This window comes from Peromyscus maniculatus, chromosome 17 (genome assembly GCF_049852395.1).
Source record: "Peromyscus maniculatus bairdii isolate BWxNUB_F1_BW_parent chromosome 17, HU_Pman_BW_mat_3.1, whole genome shotgun sequence".
Lineage (NCBI taxonomy): Eukaryota > Metazoa > Chordata > Mammalia > Rodentia > Cricetidae > Peromyscus > Peromyscus maniculatus.
Window position 1 is genome coordinate 46,995,641 of NC_134868.1, and position 18,823 is coordinate 47,014,463.

Below are 18,823 nucleotides of genomic sequence, written 5' to 3' on the forward strand. Positions count from 1 at the left end.
CACACCTTTAATCCCAGCACTCGGGAGGTAGAGGCAGGTGGATCTCTGAGTTGGAGGCCAGCCTGGGCTACAGAGTGAGTTCCAGGACAACCAGAACTACACAGAGAAACCGTCTCAAAAAACAGAGTATGTTATAGGAAGATATACATAAGACAAAATTTTATTTAAAGTATAACAGAGGTAGCTATTAGTTGGTCCTCAAAGTGTCACGTTCTGATGATAGCCTATAACTGTTCCATATATTTTTTGTGAATAAAAGGCAGAAAGTTATATTTATCTTCCAGATAATATCTGTAAGTTTTCTTTTCTGATGAAGTAAAAAATTGGCCCAAATTGGTGGTTTTATTATTTAAGGCTTAATGGAATGTGGCCACAAAAAGTAAACATAAACTTTAGCTGGTACTACCCTTCTTTATAAGAGATAGAGATTAAGATTGGTCATAAAGTCTTGAGGATAAAATGAGGCCATGAGAGTCTCCGTTGTGAAAAGGTCTCTTGAGGGACATCTACATAAATGCAAAGACCCTAGATCTTGGAACACCAATCTTATGGCCCAGCTTTATTAACCTAGAGAGAGAACTCCCGAAAGAGCCACTTTCCAGAACAGGCCCCAGGCCGAGATTGCTCAGGGTCTAGCCTTGGAAGTGGGGCAAAGTGCGTGCGCTGTCTCCGGAGGCGGGACTACATTGTGGCGGTGTCCACACCTGATAGCCAGAGTTCTTGGCTTGTGCGTGGTGTCCGGTTAGGAGGCTGACTCGCTTCTTCTCCACTGAGGTAGTAGGTTCAGCTAAATATCCAAGTGGTGAGACTCACTGGGCTTCTTCTGTGAGGAGGGCAGTTTGTGCCTGTCCTGAAGTGGTTTGTGGCATTCCCCGTCAGTCAGAGGAGGGTAGTACTGCCTGTAGCAGACGTAAGCAAACGCCATTCCAATCATGGACCCTACTAGGACATCTGAGGAGAGAGAAATGGGTCTTTTTTTAAAAATTTAGACACTACAAAGTTAGAGGACTTGGCCCTCCAGGTTACTCTGCTTGCAGGGGCCAAGAAAGACCTCAACCTATCGGGGACTATGGGGGTCCAGCCCCTTGATAGTCCCCTCTCAGGGTCCGGGAAGAATCTACAACCAGCTGATAATTAATCTTTGGTGAGAAGAAATGAATCTATGTACACGAAACTCCTTAGTTCATACACTTTATCATTCTGTGATAGTTCTCTCCCTACACAGCTTCTATTCTGTTCTCATGTCTAGCTCCTTTCTTGCCTGATTTCTCTCTACATTTATCTGCTGTCCCCTCTAGGTTCTATCTTAATTCCTTCATCTAGTTCTGTCCCTTCTAGGTTCTCATCCATCTAGTTCTTTCCCCTATCAGCTCCTCTCCCGTTTCCTTCTCTCTCATCTGGCTCTTCCTCATCTTGTTCTTCCCCATTTGGCTCTTCCTCAGCTTCCATCTCGTTCCTCTAGTCCTCTCTTTTAGCCCTCCATTCTAGTTCTTCCCCATCTAAGTTTGTTCCTCTCAAGTTCCTACCCATCTAGTTCTTCCATTCTGTTTTCTTACTTAACGTCCACCTCTCCTAGGCGGTGTCTCCTTGTGGAATTTACCGTAAGTCAGGAGACTTGTATGTGGGCTGTTATCATTGTTAGTCCTTGAAAGTTGGGTGCCCACCTGGGCGGTGTTTCCTATAGTCCTTGAAAGTGGCTAAGGGAGATAATCTGATTCCAGAGAAAGCCTTTCCTGAGGCTGTTCTCCAAATTCCTGGAATGTGTATGTCCAGAGAGTGATCAGTCCACATTGTTAGCCCTTCTTAGGGAAAAGTCAATTGGGAAAACTATGAAGGCACACATGATTTTCATAACAGAAGACAGCTGATATATAACAAGCCAAGTAACACCAAAAACTCCTTGGGATTTGGCTTCCTCTGGAGGATCCCTCCAGGTAGTGACTTTGCCATAACCAGCTGAGTTTTTATGATATATTCCTGCGGCCTGCAGCATCAACCCATGTTATAGTTTTTTTAGAGGGTCTTAATTTTATCATACAGTTATAAGATTATTAGCCACATTGTTCTCAAAACACCAAATCAGAACATACCCTGAGTTATATCAGCATGGACTGAGTTCAAATTTTTCCCCCTGAGACAGGGTTTCTCTGTGTAACTGTCCTGGAACTTGTTTTGTAGACCAGGCTGGCTTTGAACTCCTAGAGATCCACCTGCCTCTACCTCCGAGGGCTGGGATTAACCACTTGGCGAGTTAGAATTTTTATAACACAGAAGAATAACAAATGTTATGTGATTCTAATCATTCTCTGGCTTTCATTAAGAATTCTGGCCAGGAATGGTCTCACATGATTAGGATTCCAACACGTGGGAGACTGAGGAGGATGGTTTGTTTAGCGTGAGGCCCCTGTCTTAAAAATTAAGGGGGCCAGGCATGGTGAGAGACACCTTTTAACCCAGCACCCAGCACAGAGGCAATTGTATCTCTTCAGTTTGAGGCCAACCTGGTCTACCTAGTTTCAGGGCCATCCAGGGCTACTTAGTGAAACCTTGTTTCACAGGAGTTGGGTTTGGGAGCTGGCTCAGCAGGTAAGAGCGCTTTCTCGTGTAAACAAGAGGACTTGAGTTCAAATCCCCAGTACCCACGTAAAAAGCTGAGTCATGCACTTGTGACCTCTGTGCTGTGGAGGGCAGACAGGATTACTGGTGTCTGCTGGTCATCGGCTCCCCACACTGGGGACTGGGGTACACACACCTGCACACCCACGTGCAGGTATCTCACACACAGGTTAGTTGCAAAGAATGTTGTGTGTGCATGTGCATGTGTGTGGGGACCCGTGTGGAGGTGAGAGGATAACTCTGGAGTCCATGCCTTCCTTCCACCTTTACATGTGTTCCAGGGATCACGCATAGGTGGTCGGGCGTGTGCAACGAGCATCTTTACCTCACTCCTGAGCCATCTCGCTGGCCCAAAAGTTAACTTTGGCTCTCCGTGACACAGAACGGAACCCAGGCTGTCCACACTCACTCATTCGCTCGTTCATTTGGCAGATGCGTAGGAGGCCACTTGGTGCCAGTGTCTAGGGTTCAAACGGGCGGAGCGGAAACTCCCGGGGCGCACACAACTGTTGCTCACCTTGCCAGTGGTGTTTGTAGTCACACGTGCGGGACAGCGCAATCACGGCCGCCAGGAGCAGGGGCGCTAGGAAGGCACAGAGCCTCCAGGATTCCCCTCGGCCCCGTGGGGTGAAGCAGTGTAGCTTTCCTGCCAGGTAGAAGGAAGCGAAGGCCAGGCCAGCGAATGCAACTAGAACAGGGAAGACCTATGAGTCGGGTGTGTCTGTCGGTGGGAGCCCCAACACTCACATCCAGACGGGAGGGCGGGGAGCAGGAGCAGGCTTTACCCATCTTGATTACAGGGATGGGAAGTGAGGGCTGTATTTGCTGTTCCCAGGATTTTAAGTAAGAACAGTTCCTGGAATACAAGTCATTACTGTGCACAGTGCTGTGCACGCCTTGTCTGTAAGTGGGAATCTAAAAATTAGTAGAATAGACCTTACTGGTTCTTGGGAGTTACACAGGTAAGAACCTAAAATGCTCAGCGGCCCCCAACACATAGTAACCCTGGGATAAAGATGAGGCATTTGTCTTTTGAGACAGGGTTTCTCTGTGTAGCCCTGGCTGTCCTGGATCTCGCTCTGTAGACCAGGCTGGCCTCGAACTCAGAGAGATCCACCTCCCTCTGCCCGCCAAGTGCTGAGATTAAAAGTGTGCACCATCACTGCCTGGCCTGACTAAAGATGTTTTATGACTGACAAGAGACGCCTCATTCCAGCAAAGCTTCACAGGTTAAATTCAGTAATTTTTAGAAATATGTATTGGAACTGGAGAGTTGCCCCGGCAGCAATTAAGAGCAAGTGGCTGCTTTTGAGAGGATCTAGGTTCGGTTCCCAGCATTCACATGGCAACTGTAACTCCAGTTCCCGGGGATCTAACGTCCTCTGGTCTCTATAGTATGCGCACACACATACAAGCCAAACACGGATCTACATAAAATAAGTAAAAGGCTTGCAGTCGTTCATCTGACGTCCATACAGGAAGAGTGTCCACTGGGAAAGCTCTTCCGGCCCTCGTTCACCACATCCTTCTCCCCTGTGCAGGTCAGATCGGAATGGGCCAGTCCGTCGGGGAAGCAGCGGTAGAAGAAATCTGGCCGGGGCCTGGAAGAAAGGAGCCCAGTGTGAGCGCTCTAATCTACTCCTCCAGAAATCCTTCTTCAGTTGTAGTCGATGTCAATAATCCTGTTGACTGCTGCTCACCTAATGTCCTAGGCAACATAATGGAACTGGATTAGGCTAGTCACTACACTGAGAAGAAAGCTTGAGTCACGCGGCCCACGTTTAAGGGGAAAGTCTAGAGCAGCTGGAGGCTGTGGTGGGAAACACGGTCCGGTCCGGTCCGTACAGGACACAGAGCAGGTGGGTGGCAGTCATGTTTAGGACAGGCAGAGGGCAGGGGGAGAGAGTTCTGGCTGAGAAAGATCAGTCCGAGAGTCAAGGGGGAAATGGTACGGGAGGTTTGCGTGCCGGGTTCCTCACTCACCGGCCCACTATCAGCTTTACTGTGTTGGTGACGACACCATTCAGAGCTAGGGCAAGGCTGGCAGCTGGAAGAGAAAGACCCGGTTAGTGCCGTCGGCTTGGGCAAGAGCCGCTGCCGCCACCCCAGAAGCCCTCCTTGCTCCCAGGGTGAATCCAACCGGTACCCAGCACAAAAGCAGCTGTGGCCCTGAGACCCCAAAAAACTTGTGTAAACGGCCCGGGGCCGAGAAGCCAGGGGGTTTAGGCACATCTGGCTTGACCCAGCTCTTTACGGGACTGCAGTTTTTCTGCCTCACGGGGTAACAAGTGGGGCAAGAGGACATTCTTTCGGGGTACCCCGTTTCCTGCCGTCCGGACAAGGCTCCAGTGGCTGCACCCCACTAGTGGCCGGCCCTAGGTGAGCAACTGGAAGAGCGCTTACCGAGGCAGGCTTGCTTGCTGTCCGTGGTGTCCGCCTTCTTCAGAACCCTGGCTAGGAAGATGAGGGATAGCGGCGTGAGAAAGGCGATGACCTGGAAGAGAACACACGGCCGTGGCCTCGCACTGAGGCCGGCTGCAGAGAGCCCAGCCAGACGCCGTGCTCTAGACCTGGATCTCGAGCACTCAGCTCCAGGTCCGAGAGCGCCCGGCAGGGAGGAGGAGGAGCCCCTGCAGGGCGGGAGGAGGGCGGGAGGGCTGCCGCTCACGCACAAACATGGGGCCGGTGGGGAAGTAGTCGGCCTCCGTGTACGGGTTCCGGTAGAGCCACAGCTCCTCGGGCTGGATCCGGCGCTGGAAGGGAGGCAGCAGCTCGGTCACCCTGGGGAGGAAAAGGGCGAAGATGGACAGGCTCCCGGCGGAAGGACCTGCCGCCCGGAGCAGCTGCCAAGAGCGAGCACCCCGGGACGCCTGGGAGGGCTCCGACAGATCCTTACAGAAAGGCCGCGAAGAGCAGGACCCGCACGCCCAGCTCCGCTCCCAGGGCCGCCGTCCCCATCCCGCCACACGCCGGCCGGCCACCCGCTGCTGACGTGGCTCCGCCCGGCCGCCCGCCCGTCCGCGCAGTGGCTCAGCCCCGGGCTCAGCGCCGCCTGGCGAGCACCGAGGGGACACTCCCAGGGGACCTCCCCGAGCTTCCGGGAAGCTCATCAGCTCTGAGTACTACCACCTAGCAACAGCACAGAAGCACTCACTGCCCTCGGGGTTGATCGGGAGGACCTGGCTGTTGGCCAACCAGCAGGCCACCTTTGGGTCTCAAAGCAATGGGATGAGAGGGCCCTTCACCAACTTCCTGGTGCCCAGATCACCTTACAGCACACTGAGAGGGATGCCATCCTCCAGAGACCCTTCCTCTACACAAGCAAAACAGAAAACTCACTTTAAAGAAACCATTTCTTAGCGGCGCTTTAAAGGGAAAAACCGGGCTGAGATTGGGTGGATTTTTGTTTTTGCTTTTTTGTTTGTTTGTTTGTTTGTCTTGGTGTGACTCATTTCTCAGTAAACTGTACCATGAAATTACAGGCAAAGAACAAGCCCATATACTTAATTAGAACATACAGGACAATTTATTAAAGTCAACCTCAAGCAAGACCTGAAACCAATCGGATGCCATTAAAAACTTTTCCACATTCTTACAGAAGCAGAAAACACATCTGAGTCCTAAAGTATCTGTAAAATTAAAAAGGCAAAATTTCAGTCAATACAATGTACAAAAACTGTCCCACCAGCACACGTCAGTAAGAACCGTAAATATCACAGGCAATCCCACATACACTACAACTGGTCCACAGTGAGCTATCTATGTACAGGTTAACCACCGTTGACAGGCTATCTATGTACAGGTTAACCACCGTTGACAGGCTATCTATGTACAGGTTAACCACCACTGGTAGGCTATCTATGTACAGGTTAACCACCGTTGGCAGGCTATCTATGTACAGGTTAACCACCATTGGCAGACTCATACTTTACAGTAAGACATTGGTCAGTCAACGAAATCCTTAAACTATGTTTCGAAGTCATTATACAGTAATGCCCTAGAAGGATACCTCTGGGGAAAATTAGCACTAATTCCTTAGTGTTAGGAGTTCCTGGCCAAGTGACAGAAACTAAAGAGACTACCCAGTGGAGGTTGACGCTTTGATATTAAGGACTCAAGTGGTTTAAGCAAAATAATATTTCACAGGATCTACAAAGTTCATTACAGGTAAACACAGATGTAAACATCTATAAAGAACATTATTCAAAGAACACAGAGAATGAAGACTGAATCTGCAGGTATTTGTTTATTTGTAATAATCAAGTGGACACAAATGAAATTTGCCATATCGATTCAAAATATACACAAATCTTTGTATATAAAAGATCTTTTGGGCCAGTTGTAATCAGTTAGCATCTTGGTTATTATTGGCAGTACAGTTACCATAGGTTACATAACAAAAAATGAGATATTAGCTGACAATGAAGATAAATGTAAACTTCCCGTTCCTTTGAGCCGACAGGAGCCCGATCCAGGCGAACCGGCCGTCGGGCACTTGAAGGCCATGGGCACACACCATGGCTCTGCCAGCAGGTAGGGGAAAGACGGTGAAGCTGGGGTGCTTCTCACCCCTTAGCGGACTAGCGAAGTCACAGAAAACCAAGGACTGAATACTGACTCTGGCCACTTCTATTTTCACCTTAATGTACACGCAAATGACTTTCAGAGCCTGCGAAAGGACAAGCAATACTTTCCTCCCCTCCCCCGACACAGGTACAAGTGCTCACATCGGCCATTTGTCCACTGGCTTGACAAAAGCCAAACCATGTCATTTTTTCTTCTTTTTTCTCCTTTTGAGACAGGGTCTCCACATGGCCCTAGCTGTCCTGGAACTCATTACATAGGCCTTGAACTCACAGACAAGTGCCTGCCTCTGCTTTTGGAGTGCCGGGATTAAGGGCGTGCAGAACCATGCCTGGCAGACATGGCTTTTTGAAACAAGGGTTACACACAGCATTTCAGGAGTGTAACATAGATGTAAACACTACCACCCCTCCACACACAACACACCCACACACCCCACACATACCCAGGCTTATATTAAAAAGAAAGACAAAAGACACTTGGGGACGAGGCAAACAAATAAAAAAGACAAAGCAAAACCATAGGAACAATTTCTAGAAGTGCTGCCGATATCTCATGCAGGCGTCTCTTCCTCAGAGGTACCAACACTGAGATACCTCCGCTCCCACCGGAAGGACTTCCCTTTGGACAGTCTACACAGTGGTGCTTCCCACTTCGTAATTTTACAAAGGAACTGGAAAGACAATCCACAGTCTCAAGTACTTGAAGAACCTGAATTGAACGAGGCAGAGGTCTCAGGGTACAGGGGACTACATTGTGCCTGTGATGACCACTCACCATTTCCCTCCCGGGCTCTATCATGCCCTTTCTCCCGGGACCCCCAGTACCCTACCCAGGGTAAACCTGGTGATATTTCAGTACATCCAAATGTCGAGCTTTTCAATATTGGGTAATCCACTGAAAAGCTGTCTATCTACATTTACTCCTCTAGTGCATCTGAAAAGGATGGACCGAGGTCTACTTTTGTCTACAAATAACCAGAGACTTCGGCAGGGTGGTCCTTGGTGGAGGAACTTTCCACTTGCTCACTGTGCTGTCCACGGCGCCTCAGCAGAGCAGGGAGTGGTCGGATGCAACAGCCATGTGCAGAACAATTCAAGTCTAGGAATAAAGCAACTTCCCAACGCCCTTGTACTCATGAGAAACATAAAAACGACTAGTTTGCCAGGCCGCGAGACTCAAGGGCGATTTGCTTTTCTCTCTCATTAGGACGTGACATGTGGCTGGAAGCGTCTCAGCTCTGTGGTGAGTGGAGGCTGCAGGAGGAGCGTGGGACTAAAACAGAAAATGACAGATAACGGCAGGTCCTGGGAGCCAGGGTCGACATTCCGAACAGATGCCATGATTTCCATCTTTAGGTCTAACAGAACTTAGCAGGTAAGAAAGCACTCAGGAAAGAAACTACTTCATGGAAGCTGTCCGCCAGCCCGGCCACCTGAGTGTCTCCCGTGACCACGGACACCCTGTGTACCCGCTGCACACACCAGTTACAGGGCGTCCTTGCAAATACTGCGGCGGGTAGAGTGGAGCAGCTGGCTGCTGCCCCCCTTCCAGTTATCTTTTTAGTTTCAAATATGTTCCTAACTCACTGGGATATGTTATTTATACAACACACAGAAATCTCCAAGTTCCCATGGTTCCCAAACCCAGTCTATTGTACAGCTTAGGGAAGAGGATTTTTGAGAACGGAAACGGAGAAGGGCTTGCAGAGCAAAGGAGAAGATACAGCCCACTCCATCCTGGTCTCCAACACTGATGAGATTGAAGACGTGAACGGCTGCTTCAGCGCGGGCAGTCAGGGCGCCGCCCCTTCCGCCCCAGCCGGGCACAGGCAGCTATTCTAGCAGCCCAGAGTGGCCCCCAAGTACAGGGTCCGGGACAGCTTCATGACATCATTGCTAGCTCTTACCAACCATATCTAAAGCCTTACACTGCTAATCAGAAATCTCGTCTTCCTAGGAATCTGAATGAGGTTAAAAACCACCGTTAGTCCGTGCTGCTTCAAGTGCTTTCTTTTCCGGGCTGGATAAACCAACCACAAAGACTGCATACCACATATGATTTCAAAGCTAATGGATACCAGCTTCAGACCATGGGTAAGCGTGGTGCCTTCTGGAACAGGCTCTGGTGCAGGACAGGCAAGCACAGCTTATGTATACTTAGACACCTTCAACTCTAAGACAGACCTAGGCCACAACAGCACAGGAAGATGCCCCTGAACCGGCACAGCAAAGCCAAGTTTGGAGCCCCGAAAGCTTCTGGGCCATGCCGAACTGTTTTGAACCATCATCCCTTGGCTTGTGAAATAGCAGAACAATCCTATTAGTCATCAAAAAAGAAAAGATTTGAGAAGTCTTTGCGAAGCTCTTTTATAAACAGAGAAACAAATATGCCACACCAAAGAAGCTGAATAGAGATAGGTCAGCCTAAGGTATTTATAAATACATGATGCACTCTGGGGCTTACTATATAAAAGTTATCTGATACTAAAAAAGCATAAAGTCAAAAAGGAAACAAGATGCAATTTCATATTGGACACTGTTCTCATAAGAGTTACATTTGGAATATCAAAAGAAATCCTTTATCAGTGAGTTTAAAAAACGTTTATCATGTCTGTATAAAATAATATTTTAGTATGATAAAACCCAGATATTCTTACTTTACTTTTTTAAAGGAGATCAAACTTCATAATTGCTAATGAGCTAAGTGTAGTGTTTGCATGGGCTGGGCTTCTGTCATAGTGACCGCACTGGGGGCCTGCAGCATCCTGTCTTTCCGCTCATCAGAGCTTGTCTAACCACAGAATTACTAGAAATGCTACATCCAGCTAAGTGGCAGTTTAGGAGCTTAGAGGGAAACTGTAGTGTCTGTTGTCTATAAATTGCACATTTATATATATATATATATTTTAAAAAAGGAGGCACAAAATTGCTCTTTCTTCCAGAGAAAGAGGTCTGAATAGATTTGTAAAAAATTAAAAAAGGAACCAACACACTGGACACAACTCCAGGATGTCGTGGAGCATCTCCCGCCCCACGTTAATGACGTACTAGGTTCTTGAGGAGGATAAACCCTACTGTGTACCACCTGCTGGTAAGCAGTTAAAACTCACTGAGAAAGTTCATGTTTCATAGTAACACTAGTTTTCTACTCAGTCCAGTGTTCCAATGTCTCACGTGATTTCATGCAAGTAATACTGGAATAGCTCTATTGCTAAGTGCGAGATGCAAGGGAATTCTGTGGGCAGACACCGTGGTGGCTCGGGTCCGTGCCATTCAAACGTAACATAATGTTTGCGAACACTGACTTTCTGGGGAGTGTTCTCAAGTGCTCTCTAAGATGAAGCGCTCTCTGTGGCTCTGACAGACCCTGGAAAACTTCCTCCCCTTACTCAATGGGGACAATATGAAGCACTGCATAATACTAAGAAGAAACTGTTCACATATAACTTGGGGGATGTCTCTGTCTATTTTCACCATCCCCAAGTTAGGAAATCAACTGAAAAAAAAATCTCTTGAAATATAATTCAGATTCAATTACACAGCTCTACTAGGAAACATGGTTGAGTGATCAGCTGGCCATTGATTGGCAGAGCGAAAGACAGACAATCAAATGCCCTTAAATTCCAGTAAGACTGGAGTCTACACGAAGTGCTCAGGAAATGATGCGGATCTGATCCAACTTGTGGTCTGTGCCTTACTCTGTCTGTCTTGGCTCCTTGCCGTGCGTCAGGACGACAGCAGTGAGCGCTCACTCTCCCATGTGTTCACAGCCCCACACATGCACTGGATCAGGAAACTGTAGATGGATGACACCCAGAGCCAATGAGGTCATTCACTCCCTCCTCCCTGCTGGGGACATTTCCCTACAGCCACACTTCCAGGTGGAGTTACTGCACCATGGAGCCCACCTCGTCTAAGACCAGAGGTAAAAGCTGTCAAGGCATTTGTTTCCAAGAGGCCAGACTGAATACTTGCTGAGAGCCTTCTCTGAGACTAGAAAAGGCATGGGGGAAAAAAAAAGAGAAGTTAAAGTTAGCCTATCTGCGGCTCAGTAAAGAGGTATGTAAAGGTACGTGTACACACACACACACACACACACACAGAGGTTAGATTGTTTGAGCTACACCTCTCACAATTCCTAAAAATGAAAATAAATAAAGGAATGGCTAATTTTGCTTTATACAACCAAGGATTGCATCTTAGGCTTGACAATGATCTTGTTAGCAGCTCTCTCTGTCTCTCTCTCTCTGTCTCTCTCTCTCACTCACTCACTTTAAAAATGAGGACACCTCTTTCACTAGTGGCAAAGACACTGAAGCACACACGATAAAAGGCAAGAAAAGACCAAGGGCATCTATCTCACTGTCCACCAAACTCTCCCCAAAGCAACAGAACAAGCCAGAGCCCGACACCGCCTGCGCAGCCTGTGAACCGGTCCCTGTCCTCCCGTACGGCCGTCCAGGAACCGCGCTAGCGTCGCCGGGTTAAATGCAGCCTCCGTTGTCTTCCTCCGTTCAGAACAGCAGGGCAGCAGAGACCCCCGTTCACTCTTTTACGTCTTCCCCGGGATCTTGGGATTCCCGTTTACATCTGATCTTGTTCCAATATTCTGGTGACACAGGGGATTCGGGGTTGTGGTCAGAGCAGCAGAGACGACCTTCTAGTGCAGAGGGCACCAGAGCCCCCTTCTCATGATCTTTACAAAACGAGTGTGGACAGAATTCACAGAAGGAGACGGCCGCGTTGTCACACTCGTCACACTGATGCCATGGACACTCCCACTTTCCTACGGCAGGGCGGGAGAGGGAAACCACCTGTTAGCCTCCATTACCCAGAAAAAGCTCAAGAGTCCCCGCTCCCCTGGAGACAGGGTCTCACTGCGTAGCCGGGCTGGCCTGGCCTACCTCTGCTCCCTGTGTGGCAGGGTCAAAGGCATATGCCACCACGCCCGACCTTTTCTTTTCTTTTCAAAACAATGTCTGTCTATAGAGTCCAGGCTGGCCTCGAACCCCCAGAGATCCACCTGCTTCTGCCTCCCAAGTGCTGGGATTAAAGACATGCCTCACTGTACCTGGCTCATACCCTACCTCTTTGCTTAGAGACTAATTCTGACTGAATCCACCTCCAGACTCCAGCCAAACAAACATCTAGTTGTGTTATTTCACACAGATATGAGCCTCTGGCCCAAACCCCATATCATAGGTGCCAACTACCCGCCCACGGTGATCATAAATAAGAAACCAGTCCTTGGTGCCACATGAGGTGTACCCAATGCGCACAGAACAGACTTCTGACTGGAGTGATTTGTTTGTTCTGTTAAAGGTTTCTGGTTTCACAGGTCCATTAGAGAGAGCGATGCACCCCGAGTCTGAAGGCCTGGCTTACCGTAGGGCGGCTGGGTCAGGTTAAGGCATAGGAGGTGGTAGGCTTTGGGACAGTCCTTTTTGTCACACATGACCAGCTCCCCCCCATCTCCACACTGGAAACAGTAGTCCTCATGTATCTGCTTTGGTTCTGTTTTCACTCTCCGTCTCTTCTTTAACTTAGCATTTCGCGACTTCTCGTCAGCAGCGGATGCACACGCAGACTGGTAAGAAGGACAGACACAGTTTCACCATCAGATAACGATGAAGCTTTACACACGAGAGTGTAAGTGCACACCACACGGCCTGAACTGCACCGCTGCACGTGCCCTACGAACGCCAGAAGGGGCTATCTCACAACACTGTACTAAAGCAAGGCCTGCCATTCGTTCTCCCTTGGGGTTGATTTCTTTTTATTTTATGTGACTTGGTGTTTTCCTGCATGCCTATCTGTGTGAGGGTGTCCTATCTCCTGGAACTGGAGTCACAGACAGTTGTGAGCCACCATGTGGGTGCTGGGAATTGAACCCGGGTCCTCTGGAAGAGAAGCCATCTCTCCAGCCTCTATTTCTTGATTTTTAAACACAGGCTGCTTTAAAGAGAGAGGGAGAGGGAGATAGGCCTTTATCTCCATGTTTCTCAAATTAAGTTGGCAGGAGGTACGGGTCCCCCTGGGGGTCCCCGGAGCCGGAGTTAACAGAGGGTCGTGAGCTGCCTGATGCAGATGCTGGGGACTGAACTCGGGTCCTCTAGAAGGGCAAGTGTTCTTATATACTGAGAGCATCTCTCCAGCCGAAGTGAGACGATCCCAACAAAGAGGCTGGACTTCCAGGCTGACCAGCTTCCCTGGGCATGACTGGTCAGTGATTGCTGGGTAGTGTTTAAAGACAAGGCCGCGTTAATAGAGTCCTGACCGCTAAGCTATTGTTTTTCTTTTAATCGAAAGGGTGGTTTTAACTGCAGCTGCTTTGCTTTATTACTGTCCAGACTTCAGACAGCCTGCCTTTCCCCCAGTGACCTATAACTTACATGCTACAACACATACCTTTGTATTTCTGTAGGGTTTTTTGTTTGTTTGTTTTTCCCCCCTTTTTAGGCTAGCCTGGAATTAATAGCAATCCTCCTGCCTCTGCCTCCCAAGTGCTAGGATTATATGCTTGAGTCACCACACCCAGGTAACATTCCCCACTTTAGAAGTATATAATTCAGGGGGTTTCAGTGCACTTAAGAACCTATCAGAGCTTACTAAAACGAGTTTCATTAAAGAGTGAGAACAGCAAGCTGGGCATGGTGGGGGAAGCCTGTGAGTCCAACATTTGGGAGGTGAGGGCGTAAGAATCAGGAGTTCAAGGTCATCCTCAATAAGCCAAGAGTTCAAGGCCAGCCTGCGCTCCAAGAGATCTGTGTCAAAACCACCACCACCAGCTCCACCACAGAGGAGCAGTAAAGAGCCCCGACAGAGTGGCGGGGTTCTGGAGCCCTGCCGATGACAGTGACCTGCAGAGCCAAGCGGGCCCTTAGCACGCATATCCCCCCCCCCCCCCCCCGCTGGGGCGCCCTCTCCAACTGACCTTTGGCCGCACTCCTAGGAAGCCGCTGCAGTTGTCTGCCCCGCAGTGGCACACTGTCCTGCCATTGCCCAGACAGTCCAGGTTATAATTAAACGTTAGCTCCATCCCTGAAACACAAGAGAAACCGTCACTCACAGTGACGCCAGGAGGGAGACCTGCTGCCGGACACAGACACACGGACACACATTTAACACCGAGACTCGTCCCAGCCTGGCAGGATGGCTCGGGGGTGATGGTGCTTGCCACGGAAGCCCTGACAACATGAGTTTGATTCAGATCCCACGGTGGGAGGACAGAGCCTAACCCTACAAGTTGTCGCCTGTCCTCATGAACACTGATATACGCCCACATCGCGTATATACACACCAAACACAGGACAACTTGAAAGACTTCCTCCTTCCACGTCCCACTCACTAAAAACAAGGGGCAAAGCTGGCATTCTAAAAAGACGACACACCCTTTTACAAAAGTGGCTAAAAACAATGACCATGTGATCTCTGGTCAAGAAGAAGGGCTCTAGCCTTGCCCTCTTTTCAAAGCTAAACTCTGGTTTCCTGTTTTGTTTTGTTCTGTTTTTTGAGACAGGGTTTCTCTGCATAGCCCTGGTTGTCCTGGAACTCACTCTGCAGACCAGGCTGGCCTCGAACTCACAGAGATCCGCCTGGCTCTGCCTCCTGAGTCCTGAGTGCTGGGATCAAAGGCGTGCGCCACCACCGCCCGAGCTAAACTCTAGTTTCTACATGAACAACATGAGATGGCATCGTGACAGTGTTTGGAATGCCTTCCACTATGAACCAAGTTCACTACACACGTGAAAGCTCCAGGGGTCCAAACTAAAGTCCTGGCACACTTTCAGCCGGGTGTGACCAGCCCCGAGTCGAGAAGGAGCTTCAGTTTGTCCTCCTAACGGAACTGCTCTTCCCAGTTCCCTAAACTAAGGAGGAGCTAAAGGTTGCGCTGAGACGCTGAGCAGGAGGAGTGAAAGCCAGGAGACGCCCGAGGCTCTGTCTACCAAACAGACGGCTGTCGGAGCCGCAAACGAAAGAAAGGAAAGCAGCTGATGTTGACACAGCCAATTACTTTTTAAAAAAGCCTTACTTCCACTGTTTTTAGTCATGCGTAAGTGTGAGTGTGGGTAGATGCCTGTGGAAGCTAGAGCTATGTCTGACTCTCTGTAGCTGGAGTACAAGTGGTTGTGAGTGATTCCCACGCGGATGCTGGGAATCGAACTCGGGTCCTCTACAAAAGAAGTCTACACTCTTAACCGCTGAGCCACCTCTCCAGCCGCCACGGCTAGTTACTTGTGTGTTCACAGAACCAGGCCGTCGGGTTACAGTATACAGCCGCAGTGCTCTGGGAGAGTCACGCATCCGCACTGGGAGCAGTAACACACTCACACACACAGACACACACACTACAGGTCCTCTTCTGCACAAAGGCCAGCAAGTTTCCTCTTCAGATGTAGTTTCACTGCACTGGCAAATAACAGCCAGCTCCAAATAGAGCATGTTGTCTTTTCTGAATCAACACTCAGGCCTTAAAGGATAACGTCCTCCCCAAAAAGACAGACACCCCCGCAGAGGGACCCAGGGCAGCACGTCACCCCTTTACCTGCAGGGATGTCGCAAAGAGCAAAGAGTCCCACTCGCACGTCTCCATTTACAGTCCACTTCTGCGTCTCACAGTTTGGATTGCAACTGTGGTTCATGAACCGAGAGTAATTTCCTCTGGGGCCAGCGTCAATGATTCGGTCCTTCGGGAGGGACAAAGGGGGAGGACGCTTTTGACATAAACTAAACACAAGTCCATTCAGAAACACACAGTTGGGGGACACAGGACCGCAGCATGTACACAGCTGGAGTGTGGCACCTGGCAGCTCTGCGGATACCACAGCCACCCGATGTAGCCACCCTACTGGATGGCCTCAGCTCTGCACAGGACGGTGATGGCGGAGCTGGTCTAGTGAACAGGGTCAGCAGGCCGTGTGTTCAGGTAGTTTTGATAAGAGCCGTACCATTCAGATAGCCAACTACTCAATTAGCTTGTTCTCAATTCATTAGTCCGTCCCGCTCTAAGCCGGAAGGGAGACTGTCGTGCACAGACCAGGTTACACCATGCGGATGGAGAAGGGAAACGGGACTCCCCTAGTGAGGATGTGGAGACACACCCGTCTCTGCTCTCACTCGGGGTACACTGTCCAGAAGTTACACTTGGTTTTCACTTGCAGCACAGTTCAACACTCAGGGAACACTAGACAGTTGGGCCCTAACAATGTGGATAAGCTCCAGGCCTGCAGCCCTCGGCTGTCACGCTGGCTGATCAAAGAGGCGGACTGCAGCATAAACTAGCAGTTGAAGTCAAGCTCAGGAACCATGAAAGCCACACCATTTTCAAATAAGGACATAACTACGGATAATTAAAATACTTTCAAATCATCCTCTTTTTCTTTTTTGAGACAGGGTCTCACAACGTAGCTCTGGCTGGTGTGGCGCTTACTATGCAGACCAGGCTGTCCTCGAACTCACAGAGATCCGCCTGCCTCTGCCTCCCAATGCTGGGATTAAAGGCGTGCGCCACCACGCCCAGTAATCTCTTTTACTGTTTTTTGTTGTTTTTCTGTGACGTTTTCGCTTGTGATGAGGCTCAAACCCACAGCCTCACATATGATATGTTCAGTAGATGCTTTACCATGGAGCCATGCCCTCAACCTGAATGATATTCTGAAACATCCCAGAACACAGGGTACTAGTCTTGGTCCTTAAAGTGTGATGGTATACTAAACCCACGACTGAACTGTACCTCGGCCTGGGCTTCCTGCCCTCTGTAAGGACGTCTATAATAGAGATCACGGCTGCAATGCACGGGCAGATACATATCAGTCTAATGCTTGCTCACGGTCTTTGCCTTTTTCTTCCTTTTCGTCCTTTTGTGTGTTTGTTTTTGACAGGATTATGTAGCCCAGGCTGGCCTCTAACTTAAGTTTCTGCTCCTCATGCCTTAGCCGCCTGAACGCTGGGCATTTGTGCCACCATGCCTGGCTGAACTTTTATCTAAGTTAGCAGGTTACTGCCATTTTTCCTAGGACAACTTCATGATTTCCGTGTCTGAGCGTGCTGCCTGCATGTGTGTGTGTGTGTGTGTGTGTGTGTGAGAGAGAGACACTGTGTGCCTGGTGCCTTTGGAGACATGGAGAACACCAGACCCCTGGAACTGCCGTTTCAGTCCGCACGTGGGTGTCGGGACCTGAACCCAGGTCCTCTGTGAGAACAAATGCTCCCAACCCCCGAGTAAGTCATTTCTCCAACCGCTGCTGCCCCCACCCCTCCTGGCATTTCCTTTTTAAAAGCTTAATCAATACACAGAAAAGTTTTGAGATTTTGGTTAGTCAGAAATCTCAAGTTATTTTTTAACTCAGAATCAGAGAGCTGATTCCTCCGACAGTGATAAAGAAACCAGGTCTCTCACTGACTCAGATGGAGGACAAGGACCCAACAACTCTAGCCTAGACACGGTCACTTTATTTCTGGTTAGCATTTCCCTCTCTCGGGAGTCTCATGACTATGGAGGGCTCCTTCTGTACTCTGGGATAATCACAGTACTGACTACCGAGAATCATATTATACTTAGAGAAAATGAAATTTAGAGAAACCGAGTTCAACACAAAATTACAAACAAAACATAAAAAGTCCCTTTTTCTTACCAAAAAATAAAAGCAATTTTACCTTGGTAACAGTTAACATATAAAAATTAGTTACACTGTTCTCGTGAGCTCGCTTGATTCGAAGTCTGCATTCTTCTTCATCAATTAATTCACCAACATATTCATTTACAAATTCACCCTGCAGAGAAGCATTTAACACGTGACTGTAAAATCCGTGCACTGGACTGTATGCAATGCATTCTTAACACCACAGGTACGAACCAAGAAAATTAACTAAAGAAGAAAAGAGTAGCATCCGCTCTTACGGGGCTTCCAGTGTGCAAGTGTATGTGTGTCCGTCTCAAAAAAGGAAAAAGAGGGCTGGGGGCTGGGAATGTAATCCAACGAGTACAACCCATGGCTAGTTTGTACAAGGCCACGGGTTCAATCCCCAACAGCACATAACCTGGTGTGGTGACACATGCCCATAATCCTAGCACTTGGAAGGTACAGACAGGGCATGTTGATTTCTAGGCCGGCCTGCAGCACGTGAGAGCTTGCCTTAACACCAAAACCCTAAGCTGGGCGGGTCAGAAGTGGCTTAGTGTGTAACCTAAGTTTGATGCCATGAACCCACATGATAGACAGAGATGTTCCGACTCCTACCCAGCACTACAGTGTGCAAGTGTGTGTCTGTCCCTTTATCTCAGACAAGCTTTTTAAAAATGTAAAAGACAAAAGACAGAGCCATGAGCTGTGAGCTGTCTCAGCTGGTAAAGTACCCCCCTCACAACTGTGAAGACCCCAGCTCAGGTCCCCATGACTAAGAGGCCAGCCACCATGATGGCAGATGCCTGAAATCTGGTGACGGTGGAGGTGAGGACCAGACGAATCGCTAGGACTCAATGGCCAGCTGCACTATTTGGAGACATTCTAGGCCAATGAGAAACCCTCTCTAAACAGCAGGTGTGACCTGCTGGCCTCCTGTCAATCTGACAAGAGCTTGAGTTATCTGGGAAGAGGAACCCCAAATGAGGAAACGCCTCC

At 49.0% G+C, this 18,823-nt stretch overlaps 2 protein-coding genes across 6 annotated transcripts in view; both read right to left on the reverse strand.

Moving 5' to 3' along the window:
• Positions 1–144: 144 nt before the first annotated feature.
• Positions 145–5,644, reverse strand: Plpp5 (phospholipid phosphatase 5). The gene is made up of 7 exons (XM_006982943.4): positions 5,513–5,644; positions 5,289–5,397; positions 5,020–5,110; positions 4,600–4,663; positions 4,093–4,217; positions 3,134–3,304; positions 145–951 (listed from the first exon to the last, which is right to left on the reverse strand). Exons 1-7 carry the CDS (start codon positions 5,572–5,574, stop codon positions 788–790), a joined length of 786 nt encoding a protein of 261 aa, XP_006983005.2. The 5' UTR covers positions 5,575–5,644; the 3' UTR covers positions 145–787.
• A 470-nt stretch (positions 5,645–6,114) lies between these two features.
• The window catches only part of Nsd3 (nuclear receptor binding SET domain protein 3), a 110,717-nt gene continuing 98,008 nt past the window's right edge, over positions 6,115–18,823 (reverse strand). For 4 of the 5 annotated variants that reach the window (XM_076553774.1, XM_076553777.1, XM_076553773.1 and 1 more), the window contains 5 exons: positions 17,859–17,975; positions 15,748–15,889; positions 14,137–14,243; positions 12,588–12,789; positions 6,115–11,988 (listed from right to left, as the gene is read on the reverse strand). In XM_076553774.1, the coding sequence (XP_076409889.1) occupies positions 11,747–11,988; positions 12,588–12,789; positions 14,137–14,243; positions 15,748–15,889; positions 17,859–17,975 (810 nt within the window). In that variant the 3' untranslated portion in view covers positions 6,115–11,746. The remainder of the gene's footprint in view (positions 11,989–12,587; positions 12,790–14,136; positions 14,244–15,747; positions 15,890–17,858; positions 17,976–18,823) is intronic. The other variant, XM_076553776.1, reaches the window with a different exon arrangement.